The sequence below is a fragment of the Ovis aries genome, chromosome 9 (genome assembly GCF_016772045.2).
Source record: "Ovis aries strain OAR_USU_Benz2616 breed Rambouillet chromosome 9, ARS-UI_Ramb_v3.0, whole genome shotgun sequence".
NCBI classification, from domain to species: domain Eukaryota; kingdom Metazoa; phylum Chordata; class Mammalia; order Artiodactyla; family Bovidae; genus Ovis; species Ovis aries.
In genome coordinates, this window is record NC_056062.1 from 65,197,033 (window position 1) to 65,220,204 (window position 23,172).

The 23,172-nt window shown below is 35.2% G+C and overlaps 1 protein-coding gene across 2 annotated transcripts in view; it reads left to right on the forward strand.

Annotated features, from left to right (window-relative positions):
• The window catches only part of CSMD3 (CUB and Sushi multiple domains 3), a 1,392,034-nt gene that overhangs the window by 1,339,147 nt on the left and 29,715 nt on the right, over positions 1-23,172 (forward strand). For both annotated transcript variants that reach the window (XM_060393469.1, XM_027973090.3), the window contains 4 exons: positions 8,779-8,958; positions 10,652-10,825; positions 14,869-15,042; positions 17,333-17,406. In XM_060393469.1, coding sequence (XP_060249452.1) covers positions 8,779-8,958; positions 10,652-10,825; positions 14,869-15,042; positions 17,333-17,406 — 602 coding nt within the window. The remainder of the gene's footprint in view (positions 1-8,778; positions 8,959-10,651; positions 10,826-14,868; positions 15,043-17,332; positions 17,407-23,172) is intronic.

A 23,172-nucleotide genomic window follows, 5' to 3' on the forward strand; every position in this document is an offset into this window, starting at 1 on the left:
AAAACCCACCTAAGCAAAACAAAACTTTTTTTTATCCTTTTCATTCAAATTGTTATTATTTTTATGCATAAATAAAAATATTTCATTCAGTGTTTACCATTAGTTAGCATTTGTGTTTTTGGAAGTGAGTGTATGCTGTGACCAGTGCATTCTCTTGGCAAAACTCTTAGCCTTTGCACTGCTTCATTTTGTATTCCAAAGCCAAACTTGCCTGTTACTCCAAGTATCTCTTAACTTCCTACTTTTCCTACAATGCAAAAAAGCAAAATGGCTGTCTGAGGAGGCCTTACAAATAGCTGTGAAAAGAAGAGAAGCCAAAAGCAAAGGAGAAAAGGAAAGATATACCCATTTGAATGCAGAGTTCCAAAGAATAGCAAGGAGAGATAACAAAGCCTTCCTCAGTGATCAGTGCAAAGAAACAGAGGGAAAAAAATCGAATGGGAAAGATTAGAAATCTCTGCAAGAAAATTAGAGATACCAAGGGAACATTTCATGCAAAGATGGGCTCGATAAAGGACAGAAATGGTATGAAACTAACAGAAGCAGAAGATATTAAGAAGAGGTGGCAACAACACACAGAAGAACTGTACAAAAAAGATCTTCAAGACCCAGATAACCATGATGGTGTGATCACTCACTTAGAGCCAGACATCCTGGAATGTGAAGTCAAGTGGACCTTATGAAGCATCACTACAAACAAAGCTAGTGGAGGTGATGGAATTCCAGTCGAGCTATTTCAGATCCTGAAAGATGATTCTGTGAAAGTGCTGCACTCAATATGCCAGCAAATTTGGAAAATTCAACAGTGGCCCCAGGATTGGAAAAGGTCAGTTTTCATTCCGATCTGGAAGAAAGGCAATGCCAAAGAATGCTCAAACTATTGCACAATTGCACTCATCTCACATGCTGGTAAAGTAATGCTCAAAATTCTCCAAGCCAGGCTTCACCAATATGTGAACTGTGAAATTCCAGATGTTCAAGCTGGTTTTAGAAAAGGCAGAGGAACCAGAGATCAAATTGCCAACATCCGCTGGATCATCGAGAAAGCAAGAGAGTTCCAGAAAAGATCTATTTCTGCTTTATTGACTATTCCAAAGCCTTTGCCTCTGTAGATCACAATAAACTGTGGAAAGTTCTTAAAGAGATGGGAATACCAGACCACCTGACCTGCCTTTTGAGAAACCTATATGCAGGTCAGGAGGCAACAGTTAGAACTGGACATGGAACAACAGACTGGTTCCAAATAGGAAAAGGAGAACGTCAAGGCTGTATACTGTTACCTTGCCTATTTAACTTATATGCAGAGTACATCATGAGAAACACTGCGCTGGAAAAACACAAGCTGGAATCAAGATTGCCAGGAGAAATCTCAATAACCTCAGATATGCAGATGACACCACCCTTGTGGCAGAAAGTGAAGAGGAACTAAAAAGCCTCTTGATGAAAGTGAAAGAGGAGAGTGAAAATGTTGGCTTAAAGCTCAACATTCAGAAAATGAAGATCATGACATCTGGTCCCATCTCTTCATGAGAAATGGATGGGGAAATAGTGGAAACAGTGTCAGACTTTATTTTTTCTGGGCTCCAAAATCACTGCAGATGGTGACTGCAGCCATGAAATTAAAAGACACTTGCTCCTTGGAAGGAAATTATGACCAACCTAGATAGCATATTGAAAAGCAGAGACATTCCTTTGCCAACAAAGGTCTGTCTAGTGCGGGCTCTGGTTTTTCCAGTGGTCATGTATGGATGTGAGAGTTGGACTGTGAAGAAAGCTGAACACCAAAGAATTGATGCTTTTGAACTGTGGTGTTGGAGAAGACTCTTGAGAGTCCCTTGGACTGCAAGGAGATCCAACCAGTCCATTCTAAAGGAGATCAGCCCTGGGTGTTGTTTGGAAGGACTGATGCTAAAGCTGAAACTCCAGTACTTTGGCCACCTCATGCGAAGTGTTGACTCATTGGAAAAGATTCTGATTCTGGGAGGGATTGGGGGCAGGAGGAAAAGGTAATGACAGAGGATGAGATGGCTGGATGGCATCACCGACTCGATGGACGTGAGTTTGAATGAACTCCTGGAGTTGGTGATAGACAGGGAGGCCTGGGGTGCTGTGATTCATGGGGTTGCAAAGAGTCGGACATGACTGAGCAACTGAACTGAACTGAAAATCACTTTAGATATTGACTGCAGCCATGAAATTAAAAGATGCTTGTTCTTTGGAAGGAAAGTTATGACCAACCTAGACAGCATATTCAAAAGCAGAGACATTTCTTTGCCAACAAAGGTCTATCTAGTCAAGGCTATGGTTTTCCAGTAGTCATGTATCGATGTGAGAGTTGGGCTATGAAGAAAGCTGAGGGAGAAGAACTGATGCTTTTGAACTGTGTTGTTGGAGAAGATTCTTTAGAGTCCCTTGGACTACAAGGAGATCCAACCAGTCCATCCAAAATGAAATCAGTCCTGAATATTCATTGGAGTGACTGATGTTGAAGCTGAAACTCCAATACTTTTGCGACCTGATGCGAAGAACTGACTCATTTGAAAAGACCCTGATGCTGGGAATGACTGAGGATGAGTTGGTTGGATGGCATAACTGAGTCAATGGACATGAATTTCAGTAAACTCTGGGAGGTGGTGATAGACAGGGAGGCTTGGCATGCTGTAGTCCATGGGGTTCTCAAAGAGTTAGACATGACTGAGCTACTGAACTGAACTGAAATTTGCATTCCTGTCCCCTCTGATGAAAAGGACATCTTTTTTTGATGTTCATTCTATAAGGTCTTTTATGTCATATCAGGACTGTTCAGCTTCAGCTTCTTTGTCACTAGTGGTTGGAGCATAGACTTGGATTACTGTGATACTGAATGGTTTGCCTTGGAACAGAGATCATTCTGTCTTTTTTGAGATGGCACACAAGTACTGCATTTCGAACTGTTTTACTAGGAGGGCTACTCCATTTCTTCTAAGGGATTCTTGCCATTATAGTAGATTTAATACTCATCTGAATTAAATTCGCACATTCTGGTCCATTTTAGTTCACTGTATCCTAAAATGTCATTGTTCACTATTGCCATCTCCCGTTTGACCACTTCCAATTTATTTTGATTCATGGACGTAACAGTCCAGGTTCCTATGCAATATTGTTCTTTACAGCTTTGGACTGTACCTCCATCATCAGTCACATCCACAACTGGGCATTGTTTTCACTTTGGCTCCATCTCTTCATTCTTTTTGGAGTTATTTCTCCACTCTTCTCTAGTAGCATACTTGGCACTTACCAACCTGGGGAGATCATCTTTCGGTGTCATATCTCTTGCCTTTTTATACTGTTCATGGGGTTCTCAAGGCAAGAATACTGAAGTGGTCTGCCATTTCCTTCTCCAGTGGACCACTGTTTTTCGGAACTCTCCCCCATGACCCGTCCATCTTGGATGGCCCTACATGGCATGGCTCTTAATTTCATTGAGTTAGACAAAGCTATGATTTGTGATCAGTTTGGTTAGTTTTCTGTGATTGTGATTTCATTCTGTCTGTCCTCTGATGGGTAAGAGGCTTGTGGATGCTTCCTGCTGTGAAGGGCTGGCTGTGCTGGCATCATGCTTGCTGCTAAGTCACTTCAGTCATGTCCAACTCTGTGCGACCCCACAAATGGCAGCCCACCAGGCTCCCCCGTCCCTGGGATTCTCCAGGCAAGAACACTGGAGTGGGTTGTCATTTTTTTCTCCAATGCATGAAAGTGAAAAGTGGAAATGAAGTCGCTCAGTAAGTGTCCGACTCTTTGTGACTCCATGGACTACAGCCTACCACGCTCCTCCATCTGTGGGATTTTCCAGGCAAGAGTACTGGAGTGGGCTGCCATTGCCTTCTCTGGGGCACCATGCTTAGTAAATCTTTAATCCAATTTTCTGTTGACGGGTGAGACTTTGTTTCCTCCCTGTATTTTGTCCTGAGGCCAAACTATGGTAAGGATAATGGCCATAATGGCAACATCCTTCAAAAAGGCTTATGCCAGCATGCCTTGGCTCTTAGGACTTTTTACCTGAACAGTCTAGTGGTTTTCTCTACTTTCTTTAATTTAAGTCAGAATTTTGCAATAAGGAGTTCATGATCTGAGCCATAGTCAGCTCCCATTCTTGTTTTTGTTGACCGTATAGAGCTTCTCCATCTTAGGCTGCAAAGAATATAATCAGTCTGATTTCATATTGACCATCTGGTGATGTCCTTGTGTAGAGTTGTCTCTTGTGTTGTTGGAAGAGAGTATTTGTCTCCAGAAGAGATCTAATCTTCAGTGCAGTGCTCTCACTTAGGGGTGATTTTGCTTCCCGGAGGACATTTGGCAGTAGTGCTAGTGAGTGTGAGTGGCATGTGCTATTCGTATCTAGCAAGTAGAGATCAATGTTAAACATTCCTGATGCATAAAAAGCAGCCAAAAGTGGTTGGTTTGGAATGTCAATAGTGCCAAAGTTAATATCAAGAAAACTTACCTTACTGAGATACTGTGCTAGAGGAGAACTCTGTTGTGGATTTGAAACCCAGCAAAGCACATGTGTTATAATGCCCAAATAAACATATCCATTGCTGCTTTGTGGCCAGTGGGAAATTGGTGGGACAGCTCAGCTGTCACATGGATTTGATTACACGAATCATGGTGCATGTATATCCGTGCAAGGGAATGTCATGTCATTAAAAACAAGTCACATGGATCTTTCTATATGTGTTACCATGCAAATATGTTCATTAGATACTGGGTAAAAAATAATCTGTGTTATATTGATATTCTATCTAAAAATGCAGATTTATAATGCTCATTTAAGAAGCTAAAAGAGAAAGTAGGTTTGAAGTGGCATAGATTGACTAGAACTACCACAGTTATGTTTTATATTGGCTGTAGAGGTTTATACTTAGATGTATCATAAATAATATCAAATGGGCATCAATTACACAATAGAAACTAATGAGAAAAGTTCCCACAAAACCAATTTCAAACCTTTCAGTTTATGTATTTTTGAGAATCTGAGTTAATCATTCCTTACATATTCATTCACTCATTTACTTTTCAAACAGGTATTTATTTAATCTCTTATAAGTCATGCACTAGGACTAGGCTTAGATAATTCTAAAGGAAATAGACACAATTACTGTCTCCATGGGGTTTATTGGGGTGTGAGTGTGTGGATGAGTGCACATGCGTACACTCATGCTGTGTGCATAAAGAATTCTAGTGACCTTACAAGAGACTTTCCTGCATTAAATCACAGCAACCTCTTGCTGTGCACTAATGTCTCTGAATTTTATGGTACAGTCCTAAAGAGCCACTATCCTAAGGTTTTCCCTTAAAAAAAAAAAAAAAACCAGAAAGCCTCTTTTTGTTGCTGAAAATAAGCTGATGGTGAATGAACTGACTTGTGGAGCAGGTGCTATTTACAAAGATCGTTGCTGTTGGAAACTGCCCCTTTGACTGGCCTTTGCTTCATTATGAAGCCACCAGACAAATCCTTCTGAAGCTGTTGTTATCAGGCATTCCATTCATGATGCTGCCGAGATATGCAGAACTCTTTCTCAGTGCCTCTCTGAAGTAAACCCTCTGTCGTCTCTTTCGGTGGCTACATCTCACACAGCTCATGTGCCTTACGATTGGGTTAGCTGTTCTTTCTTGCCAGAATTCTAATTCACTCTCTAAAGTACTGCCCAGGAAACAATAATAATCTGTTGGTATTCACTTTAATTTTTCTTCTTCTTAATTTTAAATCTAGATTAAGGATATAAGATAACTTATAATATATAGAATATAAAAAAAAAGAAAAGAAAAGAAAAGAAATTGAAGTCAAACTTTTTTATACAATTACACATTTTAAAGCTGCAAAAAGAATTGACACATTTTGGTAAATAAGCAGGATTTGATTTTCTATCCAACTCAGTTTTACAATTAAAAAAATACTTTCCTCATCAATAATGAAAAGAACAAAAGTCATTCTATACACAGAGCTCTTATTAGGAGTCAGATGGAAACATCAATGAGTGTGATTTCAGGAAACACTTGGGGGTTCTGAGGATTATCAAATGGAGTGTTGTCAATATTGTTCTGTAATTTAAATATCATCATTCATGGTCCTAAAACTTCCTGGCTCAACAGATTAGGTTAATATGAAACAAACCTTGGCATTCATAATTTTTAATGGTAAGTTAATAAAACGCAGTAGAATTTAATTGCCATTAAGGTCTTCTTTGTCTTAATCTATTTTTGGTCTTTAACCTTTGACATCCAAAATACTAGAAATTATTAAAAATGAAAATAAAACAATATAACCTAGATTTACCTGGTAAAATTATTTGTCCTTTTATGAAAAAAAAAAGTGATTTAAAAGGCAAAAAAAAAAAAAATGCTGAAAGGCTGATTTGCTACTTGATTTTGTCTCCAGAAAAGGAAGTGTGTTACCTTATGTTTTCCTTTTTCTCTTAGCCACAACAATGCATTTAGCCAAGTGTGCTCAAATAATGGTTTTCAAAACAGCAAGTGCTTTTATAGCTTATGGTGGTTTGGTGGTTTAGTCGCTAATTTGTGTTCAACTCTTGTGACCCAATGGACTGTAGCCTGCCAGGTGCCTCTGTCCATGGGATTCTCCAGGCAAGAATACTGGAGTTCATTGTCATTTTCTTTTCTGGGGGATCTTCCCGACCCAGGAATCGAACCCAGGTCTCCTGCATTGCAGGCAGATTCTTTATCAACTGAGCTATAAGGGAAGCTTATATATATATATGTAATCTCTATTAAGCTTTGTTCATAAATGAACACACACATACATACTTTGTTTGTAAATGCCATATTTAGACTTAAATATGCTTAAATTTCTTATGCTGTCACCATCTTTCTGAAAGTTCTTGTATGGCATCATCAGTTTAATTCACTCGCTCAGTCATGTCGGACTCTTTGCAGCACCGTGGACTACAGCATGCCAGGCCTCCCTGTCCATCACCAGCTTTTACTCAGACTCACATCCATTGAGTCAGTGATGCCATCCAATAATGTCATCCTCTGTTGTCCCCTTCTCCTCTTGCCTTCAATCTTTTCCAACATCAGGGTGTTTTCAGATGAGTCAGTTCTTTGCGTCAAGTGAATGAAGTATTAGAGTTTCAGCTTCAGTGAACACTCAGGACTGATCTCCTTTAGGATGGACTGGTTGGATCTCCTTGCAGTCCAAGGGACTCTCAAGAGTCTTCTCCAACGCCACAGTTCAAAAGCATCAATTCTTTGGTACTCAGCTCTTCATGGTCCAACTCTCACATCCATACATGACTACTGGAAAAACCATCATAAATGAGAAATTTTAAATGTAATTTGAGCAATATTTATGGACCAGCATTATTGACAGAACTTCATCCTCTAAAGTTTCCTGTGGTTGAGGTTTAATACTCAATGATCGTTGTCTCAAATTCTTAATAGTTTAATCTTTGAATTTATGTTTTATAATTGAAGTCCACTGGGACAATGGAGCATGTGCTAAGGGTTTGGAGATTTTGTTGTTATTGTTTAATTGCTGATTTGTGTCTGATCCTTACGACCTCCTGGACTTAGCTGATCAGGATCCTCTGTCCAGGGGATTCTCCAGGCAAGAATATTGCAGTGGGTTGCCATTTCCCTCTCCAGGGGATCTTCCTAACCCAGGAATCAAACCCATGTCTCCTGTTTAGCAAGCAAATTCTTTACCACTGAGCCACTGCTCTGCTCATGTGCAATTTGCCTCCCTGCCTCTCTGTCTTCCTAGGTTATGTTATAGGCCTTTAGCTTCCTACCACCTGGTGCCCTTGCCTGCCCTTCCCACTCCCACCCCTACTCTGAGCCACTGATACCCTGTGCCCAGCCTGTCCATCATGTATCACCAGAGGGATGCTCACATTGTACCTTGTTCTCCATCCTTTTATGGGGGTCTGGGTGCAGGTATGAGTGGGGCTAGTTGAAGTTGTATGTATTCATGGAGTCTTAGAGCAGAGCAGGGCAATGGTTTACCCTTTCCTAGACTGGCAGTAACAAGGAAGATATAGCAAGCATTTGACATAGGCCTCTTACTAACTCCTAATTCAGGAAGCAGGCGTGTTCCAGAGTGGACGTTGCAATTTCCTTGGGGTTGTTCTATCGCTTGGGATGACGATGAGATGGTGGAAATGGGAAATTGATTTCTCTATCCCTAACTGACATTTTCATTTTTTCATTGTGCTTACAAATTGTGTATCTCACCCAGTATGTGATAAATTCACATTTTATAGTTTATTCATTCTTTCACTTATTCAATAAAATTATTATTTTTGTACCTAACTTCATTTAATTAAAAACTATTGTAATATCCAGTTGAGTGATACTGTGCAGAAAATAAGGTCTCAGTCCAGCAAGCCTCATAATTTAGAGATTTTAGTAACCATACATAGGAGTATAAATTTAAAATATTCTGTTAGAAATCTTGATCTGATAGCATGGCTTCTCCATGATTATTTAATTCAGATTAAAAGAGGTCATCACATCAGAGTTTCCTACAATATATCAGCATATTGACATTTTAAGAGTCTAAATGAACATTTCTGGACCATATGTATAGAATCTGTAATAAGTAAATGGTCCTAATTAGCAATTGATAGTGTGTGGTTTAAATATGCTTATGTTTTATCTTAAAATGAACATAATAACTGATTTTACCTACTTTTATGTTAATTATGCCATATGCTTACTATTCCTCTCCATTAAAAACATGTCACATTAACCATCTGCTTTTCTAATCCATATTAATAGTAATCAGTTGTGGAGACCCAGGTATACCAGCCAATGGACTGAGATATGGAGATGATTATGTGGTTGGACAGAATGTTTCTTACATGTGCCAGCCAGGCTATACAATGGAATTCAATGGTTCAAGAATCAGGACTTGTACCACTAATGGCACATGGAGTGGAGTCATGCCAACTTGTAGAGGTAAGATAATGATTTTGTCAATATTTATTAGTGATAATCACTATATATTTTCTGTATTAATATGCATATTTAAAATAAATTTAAATAGTGTTTTTTGTATCATTTCATCTTTTTTTATGGTACCAAAATTGAGTGCTTCAGTCTTTACTTTTAAACCATATAGATAATAACATATAAGATTTTAAAATTTTTTGACAGAAATGTTATATCTCATTCTAAGTAATGACAGTGAACTGTAATACAGCAAAATTATGTTCTGGGACTTCCCTGGCAGTCTGCTGGTTAAGATTCTGCTCTTCCAATGCAGAGGCATAGGTTCTGTCCCTAATCAGGGAACTAAGACCCCACATGCCGACATGGCATTGCCAAAAAAAATATATCATGTTCTGTGATACATAATCACCATCATCATTTATGTGGATCAATGAGTATTTAATAGAGAATATAGCTGTAATGAAATAGAACTTTAATTTGGTTTTTCACCTGGGTCAGTTATTCAAGAATGGGAGAAAAACCTTCTATAATTTGAAAACAATCAGCCTGAATTATAGAACTCTACTTGTTCTTAAAAGGTAAAACTATTTCTTTAAAGAATGTGATCTAGCAGTAATATTTTAGTTAATACCGGTATAGGTTTACTACTTTATGCTATTAGTTTTCCACTGAAACTCTTTCCATAAGTTTTTTACCAATTATTTGATTGCTTGCAAAATACTATACATTCAGTCTCAGACAATATGTATTGTTTTACAATAATACTGATTTGTAATCATTGAGATTTCTCAATAAGGTACATCTCTAAATACCTGTGAATTGTCAGTTTAATGTCTCCCTGACATAATCTAACATTAATTCCAATGCATATCTTCTTTTTTTGATTATACAATTTCCTAATCAGATCATGATAAATATACAGTTAGTATATGAAAATATATAAACAGACATTTTATATTTTACATATTATTTCATACATCATTTATTCTGTTAATGACACTATTATACAACTAAAAATTATTTATATATGTTGCTAGTCATCAAAATAAAATCATTCTTCATTTTTAGATTTTATAATTGGTGGCCCTCTTTTTCCTTTCAACTCTTATCTCCTTATCCAACCTATCTTTTCTCAAGGACATCTTAATTTTAAAAATGAATGATTAAAAATTTTATAATGGATTTAGAACCTTACAATAAGATTTAGCATATGAATCTAAGTGGTTAATAGAACTAATTTAGATATTTTAATGAGATACATGGTCTGTGTTTCAAAAATGTCACAGATTTACTTCCAGGTTCCTTGCTACAGTGTGACTCTATATATAGCCAAACACAGCTCTTCAGTCTGTCTAAAGGTTGCTGGAAATAATTTTATATAAAACTAATCATTTATCAGTTGCAGTATACTGGATAGGAGGTCACCCTCTTTTTCCTTTCTTTCAATGTCAGGAAGCTTGTTATTTTGTAAGAGAATCTCTGAGAACCAGTAGCCATTATGTTGCCAAGAAGTAGTCTCATCCTAGAGGAATTAATTCCAGGGATGTATCAGGAATACTACCAGGAGAATAAAACATATCACACCATATTGTCCTCCAAAAGGTTAAATTAGCACATATGCTTCTTCTAATGATATTTATTTCTGTTAACACCAGGATATTTCAACAGCTGTGTCTAATCGTTTTTAATGTAATTGCAGCTGTTACCTGCCCAACTCCTCCCCAGATCTCTAATGGAAGGTTGGAAGGAACAAATTTTGACTGGGGCTTTAGTATTAGCTACATCTGTTCTCCAGGCTATGAACTGTCCTTCCCTGCCGTTTTGACCTGTGTAGGGAATGGTACCTGGAGTGGGGAAGTACCACAATGCTTACGTAAGTATAATTTCCATACTAAAAATTATATTTTTCTACTTTCACTCTCTTAGAGCTACTTTACTGAGATTAGAACTGTTATGTATTTTTTTTTGCAGATTTTGCTAGAACAAAAATGAGATTGCTAAGCTCTTTCCCATGCATAATTAAAATTCAGTTAAAAATAGTATTTACTAGTGTAGCTATTTTTTATGTAATGCAACCATTATATTCCTTCTGTTCTGACTAAATTTTAGACCAAACTGCTTTTTGTGCAAAATACACTATACATTTTACTTATCTTGTTTTTTGGGTGATGTCCTCTACTCAGGTTTGTGTTCCTCGAAGGCAAATATTCTTGTTTCTTTCACATTTGTACCCTAGTATGTAGTATAATACTTGGCAGATATTAAACTTAGAAGGCTATGGTAATTAAAATATTTCAGCATTGGTGCTGGCATAGACAGTAAACCAGTGTTAGAGAATAGAGAGTATAAACCATGTATCGATACTTAATGTATTATGGAACAAATCAGGGGGAAGAATGGACATTTCAATTAATGCAATAAGGTAGTTCATATATATACACACACACACACACACACACACACACTCACACAGTCTTTATCTTACACTAAATAACAAATCAATGTCAAATTCATTAGAGAATTAAATATAAAAGTTTTAAAGATTATAAGACTACCAGATGTGTATCACTAACGAATGACATTCTAACATGTATACTATCATGTGAAAATTCTATGTCTTGCAGCAGCATGGGGATGAAAATGCATGTTTAAAGATTTTAAAAAAGATTATAAGACTACCTAAATGAACTTGCAGTAAAAAAAGATCTCTTAAAATGAAATATAAGAGCTCTACCTGTAACTGAAAAGTGGAAAAAATAAACTACATTTAAAATTTCTTATTTCAAAAGGCCAATCGTAAACAGGATAGTTTATTTGAAGAGCTTTCTATTAAGTGATTGCAAATACTAGGCAGGGAATACCACCATTTGCTGGCCCATCAGATCATTCGTATCACATTTGCTGCAGAGAGTATGCTAACCAGTTTTATTTAGCATGAGAGATAAAACAAGTGTACTTCAGCAGTTGTGATCTATTAGACTGAAATTTATGCAACATCTAAACAAGCTCTTTCTAGGTAACATGATTTACTAGAATAGTGTGTTCCAAGCCTCAAGGTTGATGTCACACAAATTGACCCTTGAAATTCTGATTCATGCTAACGATCATCTAAGAATAGACCAATGGGTTCTAAGTGAGACTATACTATATATTAGTAACTATTCAATAGTTACTTCAGAATAGGTAGACACAAGAGAATATTACAGAATTGAGTTTATGGTAAACTTTGTTTGGTGTGAGTGAAAAAATCTTAAGTTTCTCAACATAATGTTTTATTTTGGGATCTATTAAAACACAAATACTAATAAAATACCATAGACATTTAAATTTTAATAGATATCCAGATATAATAAGGCTGACCTTGACCCAGTTACTTTACATACACATAGCAGAACTCTTGGGTAGGTATGTTTAGTTATGACATTTTAATAGATAATGACACCTGAGTTCAGAGAAACAGATCAAATTGTACAGACACTGGGTAACTCTGCCACTTACGGACCAGCTGCTCTATTTCGTGGCCTAAAGTCTTTGACGTAAACATCCTATCTGATCTTCCTAGGTTTTTCTATTATGTATCTTCCTAGGTTGTTCTATTGTGTGTGTGTTTCTTTATATAAATGATGGATCCTTTTAAAATTAGAGAAATTAACAAAATATTAAATATGAAGGACTCTCACTGTAAATAACTGTTTTGTTGGTTCCTATTAAACAAAGTCAAAGTAACCTAAGAACATTTTTGAACTAGAAAACGGTTTCAAAGCTTCCTTGAGGCCTTCTCAATGGGCCTTACAGATGCTAATAAGAGCAATTAAGAATAGCAACCAAAAATGTGGAGAAAAATAAAAAAGGCCTATATATCATTTCAATGAGGTTAAAAAAAAAATTTTAAGAAGATTTTACCACAAATAAAAAAAAATAAAAAACTCTTTGTGTGATTATTTAGAATGGGTAAGATAGACATTTATGTAATTAAAACAAAATTTGATATTACTGCACTACCTAAAGTTGGCTTTCCAGGTAGCTCAGACTATAAAGAATCTGCCTACCAATGCAGGAAACCCAGGTTTGACCCTTGCTTCAGAAAGATCCCCTGGAGAAAAGAATGGCAACCCACTCCAGTATTCTTGCTTGGAGAATACCGTGGGCAGAGGAACCAAGCAGGCTACAGTCCATGTGGTCACAAAGAGCTGGACAGGACTGAGTGGCTTCAAGGTCTATTACTAGTAAATGGCAGAGTATGAATTCCAATTCAGAGAAGGTTGACTTAAGAGACAATTCTCCTATCCATTGAAGAGTCACATTCAATCATTTTAGGTATTTAATGAGAGGAAAATCTTTTCTCTTTATTTCTGTTCAAGCTATGACTTTTTATCCTAAAGTTTGTATCAATGTAAACTGAAGCCTTTTGAAAGTAAACCCTGTATCTTAAGTTTCTATCCAAACACCGATAGTTATTTGGTTTAGTACATGAAAATATAAAGATAGAAAATAGATGGAATGATATGGGGGATGCGAGAGAAAGATTGAGAAGTTTATGTGGTTACATTTCTCCTCCTTTTTTTGTTGTTGAATGACTCAGCAGAAATATGAATGAGAAACACTTCAGAAGTAGGTTATAAAATAATTACAAAATAACTGATAGAAATGAAATTTATTTAAACACAGCTAAAATCATAAATTACATGTTATTTATTTTTTACTACAATTTTAAAATTCAAAATATGCTATATGTGCCTTGCCTGGATATCTATTGGCTCTGAAGTCATCTGATCTCATCCTGTACTACACTTCTGCTCCAGCCTCAATGTCCTTGTTCTTCCTCTAGCATGCTAGATTTGACCCAGCACAGGGCTCTGGCAATGCTGTTTCCTCTCTCTGTAATGTTCTGTCTTGAGATATAAACGGAGTAAATTTTTTTTTTTCCCCTCCAAAACTTTTCTCAGTGAGAGACAGCCTAGCTACCTTATTAAAGTCTGCCGCTACTCTTCACCATCTGTCACATCCACAGTACAGTCCTGATCTCCTTCTCCCACACTGTTTTTCCTCATGGAGCTTGTTATCTTCCCACATACTATCATTTTTACTTATTTATTATGTTTGCTCTTTGCTTTCTTCACAAAAGCATAAACTTCACAAGTGCAGGAACCTTAGTCTGTTTATCAATCAGTGCAAGCACCTAAAGTTACTAAGAATAGTGTCTGTTTTTAGTACTTTAAAAATATGTGTTGAATGGAGTCATCTAATCTATTTGCTTAGAACTGCTGTCAAGTTTATCTCTTCAATGGCTGCAGAATGTTGAGATTGTTTTTGCATGAATTTGGATTCTAACGACTGACCTTCTTTTCTCTTTAAAAAACACTCAGACCCATCGCACCCACCCACCACTACCACTACACATGCACTATATTTTGAAGAGGGAGACAGCAGGATACTAGGATACATGGCACAGGTGTTCAACAGAGCACATATCTATGAAACAAGTACCTGCATCTTTTATATACATTGCAAAATATAGAGCAATCTGCAAGGTACATCCTAGGCTATTATGGGTTGTTTGTTTCTGATAGAGCTATTTGTGAATCGTATCCTTTTCAAGAATACACTCCAATTTTGTATCCTATATGTACAAATATGTGGTTTGATTTTGGTCAATATCAAATTAAAAAAAAAAAACCTATAACTGTTATGCTGGTCTACTAGGTGGAAAAATTTTCTTAAAAAATAATATTATGCTGAGTTGAATATTAAGCATTTATTCATGTAGACAAAAGCTAAAAGTATTTTCATTGGGATAGATTAACATGGATTCCATGTCACTTTAGTGCAGTATTCCAATTATTTTTATTACTTTTCTAAACTGTTAAATCTGATGAATTTAAATCATTGTACAATTGTCTCTCTTTTCACTTACAGCAAAATTTTGTGGTGACCCTGGTATACCTGCCCAAGGAAAAAGAGAAGGCAAAAGCTTTATATACCAGTCAGAGGTTTCATTCAGCTGCAATTCTCCTTTCATATTAGTGGGATCTAGCACCAGAATATGTCAAGCAGATGGCACTTGGAGTGGTTCATCACCTCACTGCATAGGTAATATTAATGAAAGATAAGACAGTGCTCAGTAATTTTGCAATTAATAGCTAGTAATGACATTTAATGATTTACTTTATCCTATAAATTATAGTTGGCTAAATGTGAAAACGGAGAAGGCAATGGCACCCTACTCCAGTACTCTTGCCTAGAAAATCCCGTGGATGGAGGAGCCTGGTGGGCTGCAGTCCATGGAGTCTCTAACAGTCGGACATGACTTCACTTTCACTTTTCACTTTCATGCATTAGAGAAGGAAATGGCAACCCACTCCAATGTTCTTGCCTGGAGAATCCGAGGGACGGGGGAGCCTGGTGGGCTGCCGTCTATGGGGTCGGGTCACACAGAGTCGGACATTACTGAAGCGACTTAGCAGCAGCAGCAGCAGCAAATATGAAAAACAAAAATGTAAAATATAGAAGCCATTGTAAGGCATTGAAAATTAATATTATTAAACATTTATTACTTTGGTACTTTTGAAATAGTTTTCCTGTTTACCGGTTTAAAAAAAAAAAAAGTGGAAAGCTTCCATATTAATATCATGAAGCACTATTTGTATCAGTTCAGTTAAGTTGCTCAGTCGTATCCGACTCTTTGCAGTTATTAAAGCATACTCAAATGAAATTAAACTTGCTTCAAAAATATTACAAAGGTATATTGATTTCAAATGGTTCTAAGTACATTGCTCTAATCCTAGGTTTTTGTGTGTTTTTATTGTCTTATTTTTTTTCATTCAAATATAGTTGAGGTACAAAATTATATGTTACAGGTGTTTAGTATAGTGAATCACAATTTTTAAAGGTTATACTCATGTGCAATTATAAAATATTAGCTCTATTTCCCATATTGTGCAGTGTATCCACTTACTTTATTTTATGCATAATGGTTTGCACCTCTTAATTCCCTACACCTCTTTTGCCTCTCCCTCCTTCCCTCTTTCCACTGGTAACCGCTAGATTGTCTTCTACATCTGTGAGTTTGCTTCTTTTTTGTTATATTTACCTTTTTTTTTTAGAATCCACATATAAGTGGTATCATTTCGCTCAGCATGATACCCTCCAACTCCATCCATATTGCTACAAATGGCAAATTTGCATTCATATGTATGTATATCACATCTTATTTATCCATTCATCTGTTGGTCACTTCCATATCTTGGCAATTTTAAATAATGTTGCTATGAACATCTTTTCAAATTAGTGCTTTAGTTTGTAGGGTGTATATACCCAGGACTGAAATTGCTGAGTCAGAGGGTAGTATTATTCTTAGTTTTTTGAGAAACATTCATACTCTTTTCAACAGCAGCTGTACCAATTTATATTCACACCAATACTGTATTGAGGGTTCCTTTTTCTCCTAAAATTAAATTGCACATTGAGTAAACTTATGAAAAATTCTGTCATACAAGCTAGCCAACTCAGAGGCTATCAGCGCTACCGTTTTTATGTTTGACCCTCTTATAGGCATCAGTGAAAATGCAAATACCTAAGTCTTGTTTCTAGAAAATAAATTATTTCTTAAATGGACTATTGCCCTCAGTTCAGTTCAGTTGCTCAGTCGTGTCCAACTCTTTGCGACTCCAAGAATCGCAGCATGCCAGGCATCCCTGTCCATCACCAACTCCCGGAGTTCACTCAGACTCACGTCCATCGAGTCATGATGCCATCCAACCATCTCATCCTCTGTCGTCCCCTTCTCCTCCTGCCCCCAATCCCTCCCAGCATCAGAGTCTTTTCCAATGAGTCAACTCTTCGCATGAGGTGGCCAAAGTACTGGAGTTTCAGCTTTAGCATCATACCTTCCAAAGAACACCCAGGGCTGATCTCCTTTAGAATGGACTGGTTGGATCTCCTTGCAGTCCAAGGGACTCTCAAGAGTCTTCTCCAACACCACAGTTCAAAAGCATCAATTCTTCGGCGCTCAGCTTTCTTCACAGTCCAACTCTCACATCCATACATGACCACTGGAAAAACCATAGCCTTGTCTAGACAGACTTTTGTTGGCAAAATAATGTCTCTGCTTTTCAATATGCTATCTAGGTTATATATTAGAAGGGTTCAAAGCTCATGGATTGCATAATTTGTGTAAACTGCTGTATACCTGAATTTAAGTTTCTGTTCATGGAGATATTTATTAGGTTTTTTTTTGTTTATTATTACCAGGACCCTTTCATGAAACCCTAGATCTCTTAAAATTATTTTATATAGGATAAATATACATTTGAATAAACCTATATGTTTTAAAGGAATATTACACTTTGTTTTAAGAAAAAGAATATTTTCTTTATTTTAGAACCCACCCGTACGTCATGTGACAACCCAGGCGTGCCACGTCATGGATCTCAGAACAATACATTTGGATTTCAAGTAGGTACTTTGTTATTATTTTTTCATATTTTATTGAGATATATAACTGGTATATATTAGTATATAAATTTAAAGTGTCCAGTGCAATGGTGTGACATATATACTGGGAATGATTCCTGCAGTTATATTAGTTGTCATCCATTTCTCATACAGATACAGTTAAAAAAGCAAAAGAGAAAAAAATTCCTTGTGATGATTATTAGGACCTATTCTCTTAAGAACTTTCCTGTATATAATACAACAGTGTTATGTATACTCATCATTATTGTATATTACATATCTAGTACTTATTGCTCTTATAACTATAAGTTTGTACCTTTTGATTACCTTCCTTCAATTCTCCACCATCCCCCCGACCCCCACTGTTTTGATAACCACAGATCTGATCTCTTTTTAGGCGAGTTTGGATTTATATTGTTGTTGTCATTGTTTATTTTTTTAGATTCCACATGTAAGTGAGATCATATTGTATTTGCCTTTTTCTTGCCTAAGTTATTCATCAAGCATGTACTTTAAATAAATACTTTTATTTAATATAAAACTAGATCAAAAGGCTTATTTTGTTCAGTACACAGATCCTGTTAATGCAGGTAGGAAAAGAGTCATGCTTATATCTGCATTCATAAACATATTTTTAAAAAGGGAACATATATGCCTCAAGATATAGCCTGACTCACCATGAGTATAAAGTAAGAGAAAAATTGGAGAGACCTGTGAGCATAGAAAAATCTATAGGCACTAGCTGGTAGGTAAGAGAAATATTAAGTGAGGGAGTAAATGAGTGAAATCTATAGGAAATATGGAGACAGTGAGGAAAAGTGTAGATGAAAGAGGTTTAAAGAGAAACTTCTGAGTCAGAGTTACCAAATACATAAAAATGTGGTTATTCAGTAAGGCAATAAGACTAAAAGATTTTTTTGTTATTTTATATATATATATATATATATATATATATAATATTAAAATAATTTTAAACATATCATTGATGTGGAATATTTCTGAAAAAAGAATTTAACCATAACCTATTATTCCACAACACATATTTGGATTGTTAGAGTACTTTAACATGTCCAATTGTATGTGGCTGACATTCTTTTCTCTCTTATTCCAGTTTAGATTTTCTGTAGAGATTCAGGAAGATTTTCATTATAGGGGCCATAGGAGAGCCAAAGTGCATACTGATTTCAAAAGAAAATAGCCAATTTACACGTTACCCAATTGCCTTGTGTCACAGGGTTTTCTAAATTGTTCTGTTTTCTGTGAAATTCAGTGTGAACCTGAAGAACATGTATTTCTAAAGGAAGTGCTCATCAAAGGTGCCATATTTCTGTTGCTAAAAATAGTTATCATTTATCTACAGTTCAGGCACAGTATGAACATTGATTTGATAGCTTTTCCAATTCTTCCTGTTTGCCTCAGGCCTGTCTAGGTAATACAAAAGTGTAAAGAAGTGTCTTGGTCTCTATTATGTTGATGTTTTCAAAAAACTTTATAGATTCATATCTCCATAAAATGCTTTATCAACTGATCGAGATCTTGAAAAATAAGCAACTAGCTAAACAGCATTAACCTTCATCATATAAGCCAATAAACTGAAACAAAACAAAGCAAGTCAATGGCAGTATTTTTATAGAATACAGAATTTCAATGTTAGTGTCTATACACTTAATCAGATAATTTTCTAAAGAGTCTGGGTCCTTTTTTAGTAAATACCCTTTGAAATAATGGAAATGAATAGAATTGAGTTTAGAATAGTCACCCATTAAAATGAATAGAATCATTCACTCTGCATTTTAAGAATTCTATTATAATCAGTGAAAAATATTATCACAAAGTTAAACTATTATTTAGATATTAAACATATTAGATCATTATATTCTATCTAGATAAGTATGAATAGGCTAGATATAAGATATGTTAAAATCTAATATGTATATTTATATTAATCTTTATGAAAATTAGAAATGAAATACTGAGTATGTTAAATTATAGATGTCAACTTTCTTACATGTTTATAGCAGATATATGTGTTCATCTGTATGTATACTTATTATATACATTTATATGTAAATTATGTTTACTAAACCTATGTAGAGCTAACAAAATTAAAATGTTATGTAATTCTAACTAATAACAATTTATTGGTGGATTCCAAATAAATATGATCTTATATAACTAGAAAAGGCATAGCTAGCAGTTGAGGTAAACCCTTCTTTACAAGAGGAATTCTTTGAAGCAGCTTAAAACTAAAGACATTACAAGCCATGTGTGGGTTTGTCCCAGGCCACAAGAAAAGAGATCTGGGTGAGACTCATCAAGCCTAAAATCTAGGAACTGGACAACAGTACTAAGTCTCTTCAATTACTCTGCATTTATATACTTCATTTTCTTTCTCTGTAGATTGGCCATATGGCAAAAGGTATATCATTTCTATTTACATCTCAGTCACATACAGCAAGATTGTCTTGATCTCAGTTTCAGATATCCAGAGACAGAATCAAAGTGTTAACAACTGTTGTATCTATCTCTGGTCTGATCTAGTGACCAGTAGTGAGTCAAATAAAATCATAGCTGTGATTAGCCCACTTCTGGGAGGGACAGGAGAAAAGGGATAGTTATGAATTGCAGAAGCACTCTGCATTTCTTAATTTTATTTTTAATATGTTTATTTGTTCATTCTCCTTTTCTATAAAGATTTATGTAGTAGCTTTTTGAACATTGATATAATTATTAAAATATAAGAATATATCTCCTGTTGTTAGGGATGACAAACACTCTAGCATTAGGAAAAAAAAGTATTTAAAGTAATTTCTCTTTTTATCTAAAATATTGTCACTTGGAACAAGTTTAACTAGTAAGGAAAGTTGCTGTCAAAATGATTAATGCAATGTCCAGATTAATTATGGAGGAAATACCAAACACAAATATTTCGCTAACTGCTTATTACTCTAAATTGAGCTCTGGTGTTTAGAAGACATACTGATTTAGGACTTGTTATATAAAGGTATTATAAATATAAAATATTTTTAACTTGACTTTTAGATATTTAATTCTAAGTTATTTAACACTTGGATATTTAACCCTACCAAAATATCCTTGATGAAAAGCTCTGTCTTGACTACAGAGACTAAAAAGCATCCATGATTGAGGAGTAGGGAGACAGAAATAATCAACTAAAGACAACATGATCAATTATTTGTGATCATCCAAGATTGGCTATAAAGTAATGCTAGAAGTGGATAAATAGATAAAGGCAAGCCATATTGAAGAACTTTGAATTTTTGGTTGTTTTTTGGTCTGGGTGTTTTTTGGGCCATTCCTTGCAGCATGTGGAAGAGTTCCCTGATCAGGGATGGAACCCGAACTCTTGGCAGTGAGAGTGAGGAGTCCTAACCACTGGACCACCAGGGAGTTCCCTGCATCTCTATAAAGAAATATAGGTTCTGTTGAGTTGCCTCTGAAACTTGCCTTTCTTACATTTGTTTACTTTATGTAATGACCCCTACAAAATATGTGGAAGTATGGTTTTTGGATTAAATGACTTTTTCAAAATAAAAAAACAAAATAACAATTATATATGAATTCCAGTTTGTAATTGAAAGAAGTACATAAGTACATTGAATGTTACATAGTGTTTTGTTACATTAAATGGTGGATATCATAACATGAATTTTAAAACAAAAAAGTAAAATTAAAATTTTAAAATTAAAATATTCTGATTATTTTTAATTAAAATTCTTAAAACACCTTAATTCAGTTTTTCTCAGGGCCCAAAATTGATGCTCAGTCAGTGAAAATCCCTTGCATCTTAAGCATATGTGTTATCCTTTTGTTTTTATTACTTTGCCTTTCTACTTCAATTTTGTTAATTTTAATTTATCAAAATTTTATTAGAAGCTGCCTCAATTTTCCTTGGGCAAAATGTTTAATAGAACTATAAAAATACCAAAAAACACCAATATACAACATTTAAAAGAGGGAATAAAGACTTAAAGAAGATAAGTCATACTTACTAATTAGATATATCATGATTTTTAATGCATTTGCAGACAGCATACTAATTTGAGACAATTTAAAGAAAATTTTATTTAAACATTAACTGCGATTAAAATGATATGGGTTTTTAAAATTCTTGATATAAGAATAATTTTTAAAATTAATTTTCACATTATATATAATTCCTCATACACATAACACTTCTGTTAGTAAATATTGGTAGGAAAATTGTACATAAATTATTTTACAAGAATTTTCAGAATTATATAATGGAAAATTTTATGATACTACTATTTTTCTACAAATATTCAAATTATGTTAGAAATTATTTATAGTCAGAAAGGAATTTACATGGCAAGTTGGAAAAGGATGCAGAGATATGTAAAATGTACAATTAAGTGGATTGATCACTGGCAAAATTATTAATTAATTCAGTAATATTTAGAAAACATTTTATAATATGTTTAGAGCATTTTGAAATATTTAGTTTTTTTTTTTTTTTTTTTTGGTTGGCTGCACTGTGGCTTGCCAGATCCTAATTCCCCACCCAGGGATCAAACCCATGTCATCTACACTGACAGTATGGAATAATAACCAATGGACCTCCAGGGAAGTCTCTAGAGAATATTTTGATGATTGATTTGAGTGTAAAAAATTCTGAATAAAAATCAGTTTCTAAATTTGTATAACTCTAGATCTATAAATATTTGGTATAGATATTTGTGGGGCTTCCCTGGTGACGCATTTGGTAAAGAATCCACCTGCAATACAGGAGACCACGGTTTGATCCCTGGATCGAGAAAATCCCCTGGAGGAGGAAATGGCTACCCACTCCAATATTTTTGCCTGGGAAATCCCATTGACAGAGGAGCCTAGGCTACGGTCTATGGATTCCAAGAGTCAGACAGGACTTAGCAACTAAACCGCCACTACCAGATATTTGTGAATTTGACAAAAATTTTACTATTTAAATGTGTTAATGATGTATGGAAAAACTTTAGACTTTAGTTCTATGGTATCTGGTTAATATATAAATCAGTATTTATTATGACTTCAGAAAAGATTACAGATGTTAGGGAAAAGTCTTACAAGTTAAAAAAAAAAAGTATGTAATCCATCATGTTTCTCATTCCTTACTAATATAAAGGTTTCTGAAATAACCCAAATGTACTTTTCAAAGAACAAATAATGATTTAACTTTACTAAATTATGGAAAGGATATCACTGCATTTTAAGAAACTGATAGACATGTTAAACCTTTTTAAGTAGTCAAATAATTTTATACTAAATCATTAGTCACCATCCCTTTAGTTGGTGCAACATTTTTAAGACACTTTCCTAAGCTCTTTATATATGATGGTGAATAGCATAGAACTTTTGGCTAAGAGAAGCTGTTTTGGTGTATGGGTCAAATGGAATAGATTATTTTATAGGGTAGGTTGATAACACTGATAAAAATGAAAGGAGCTATGGAAGCACAAAAGAGACAGTTTTCCTGATCTGTTTACTGCAAGGAGAGCTTTCTAGAAACTTTATCTGAGCTAAATCTTTTAGGGTAAGATCTAAGAAAAAATTAGTTGGGAAATACATTCCATGTGGGAGGGACAGTGTCAAAATATGCATGCATTATGGGAACTGCAAAAGTTCAATATTATACAAGCACAATCTGAGTAAAAGTAAGTGGTCAATGGTGATGCTAGAGAGATGGCTAGTGATCAGATTACGGAGGCTTTTATCAGCCAAGTTAGCATGGTGTAGCTTTATCTTATG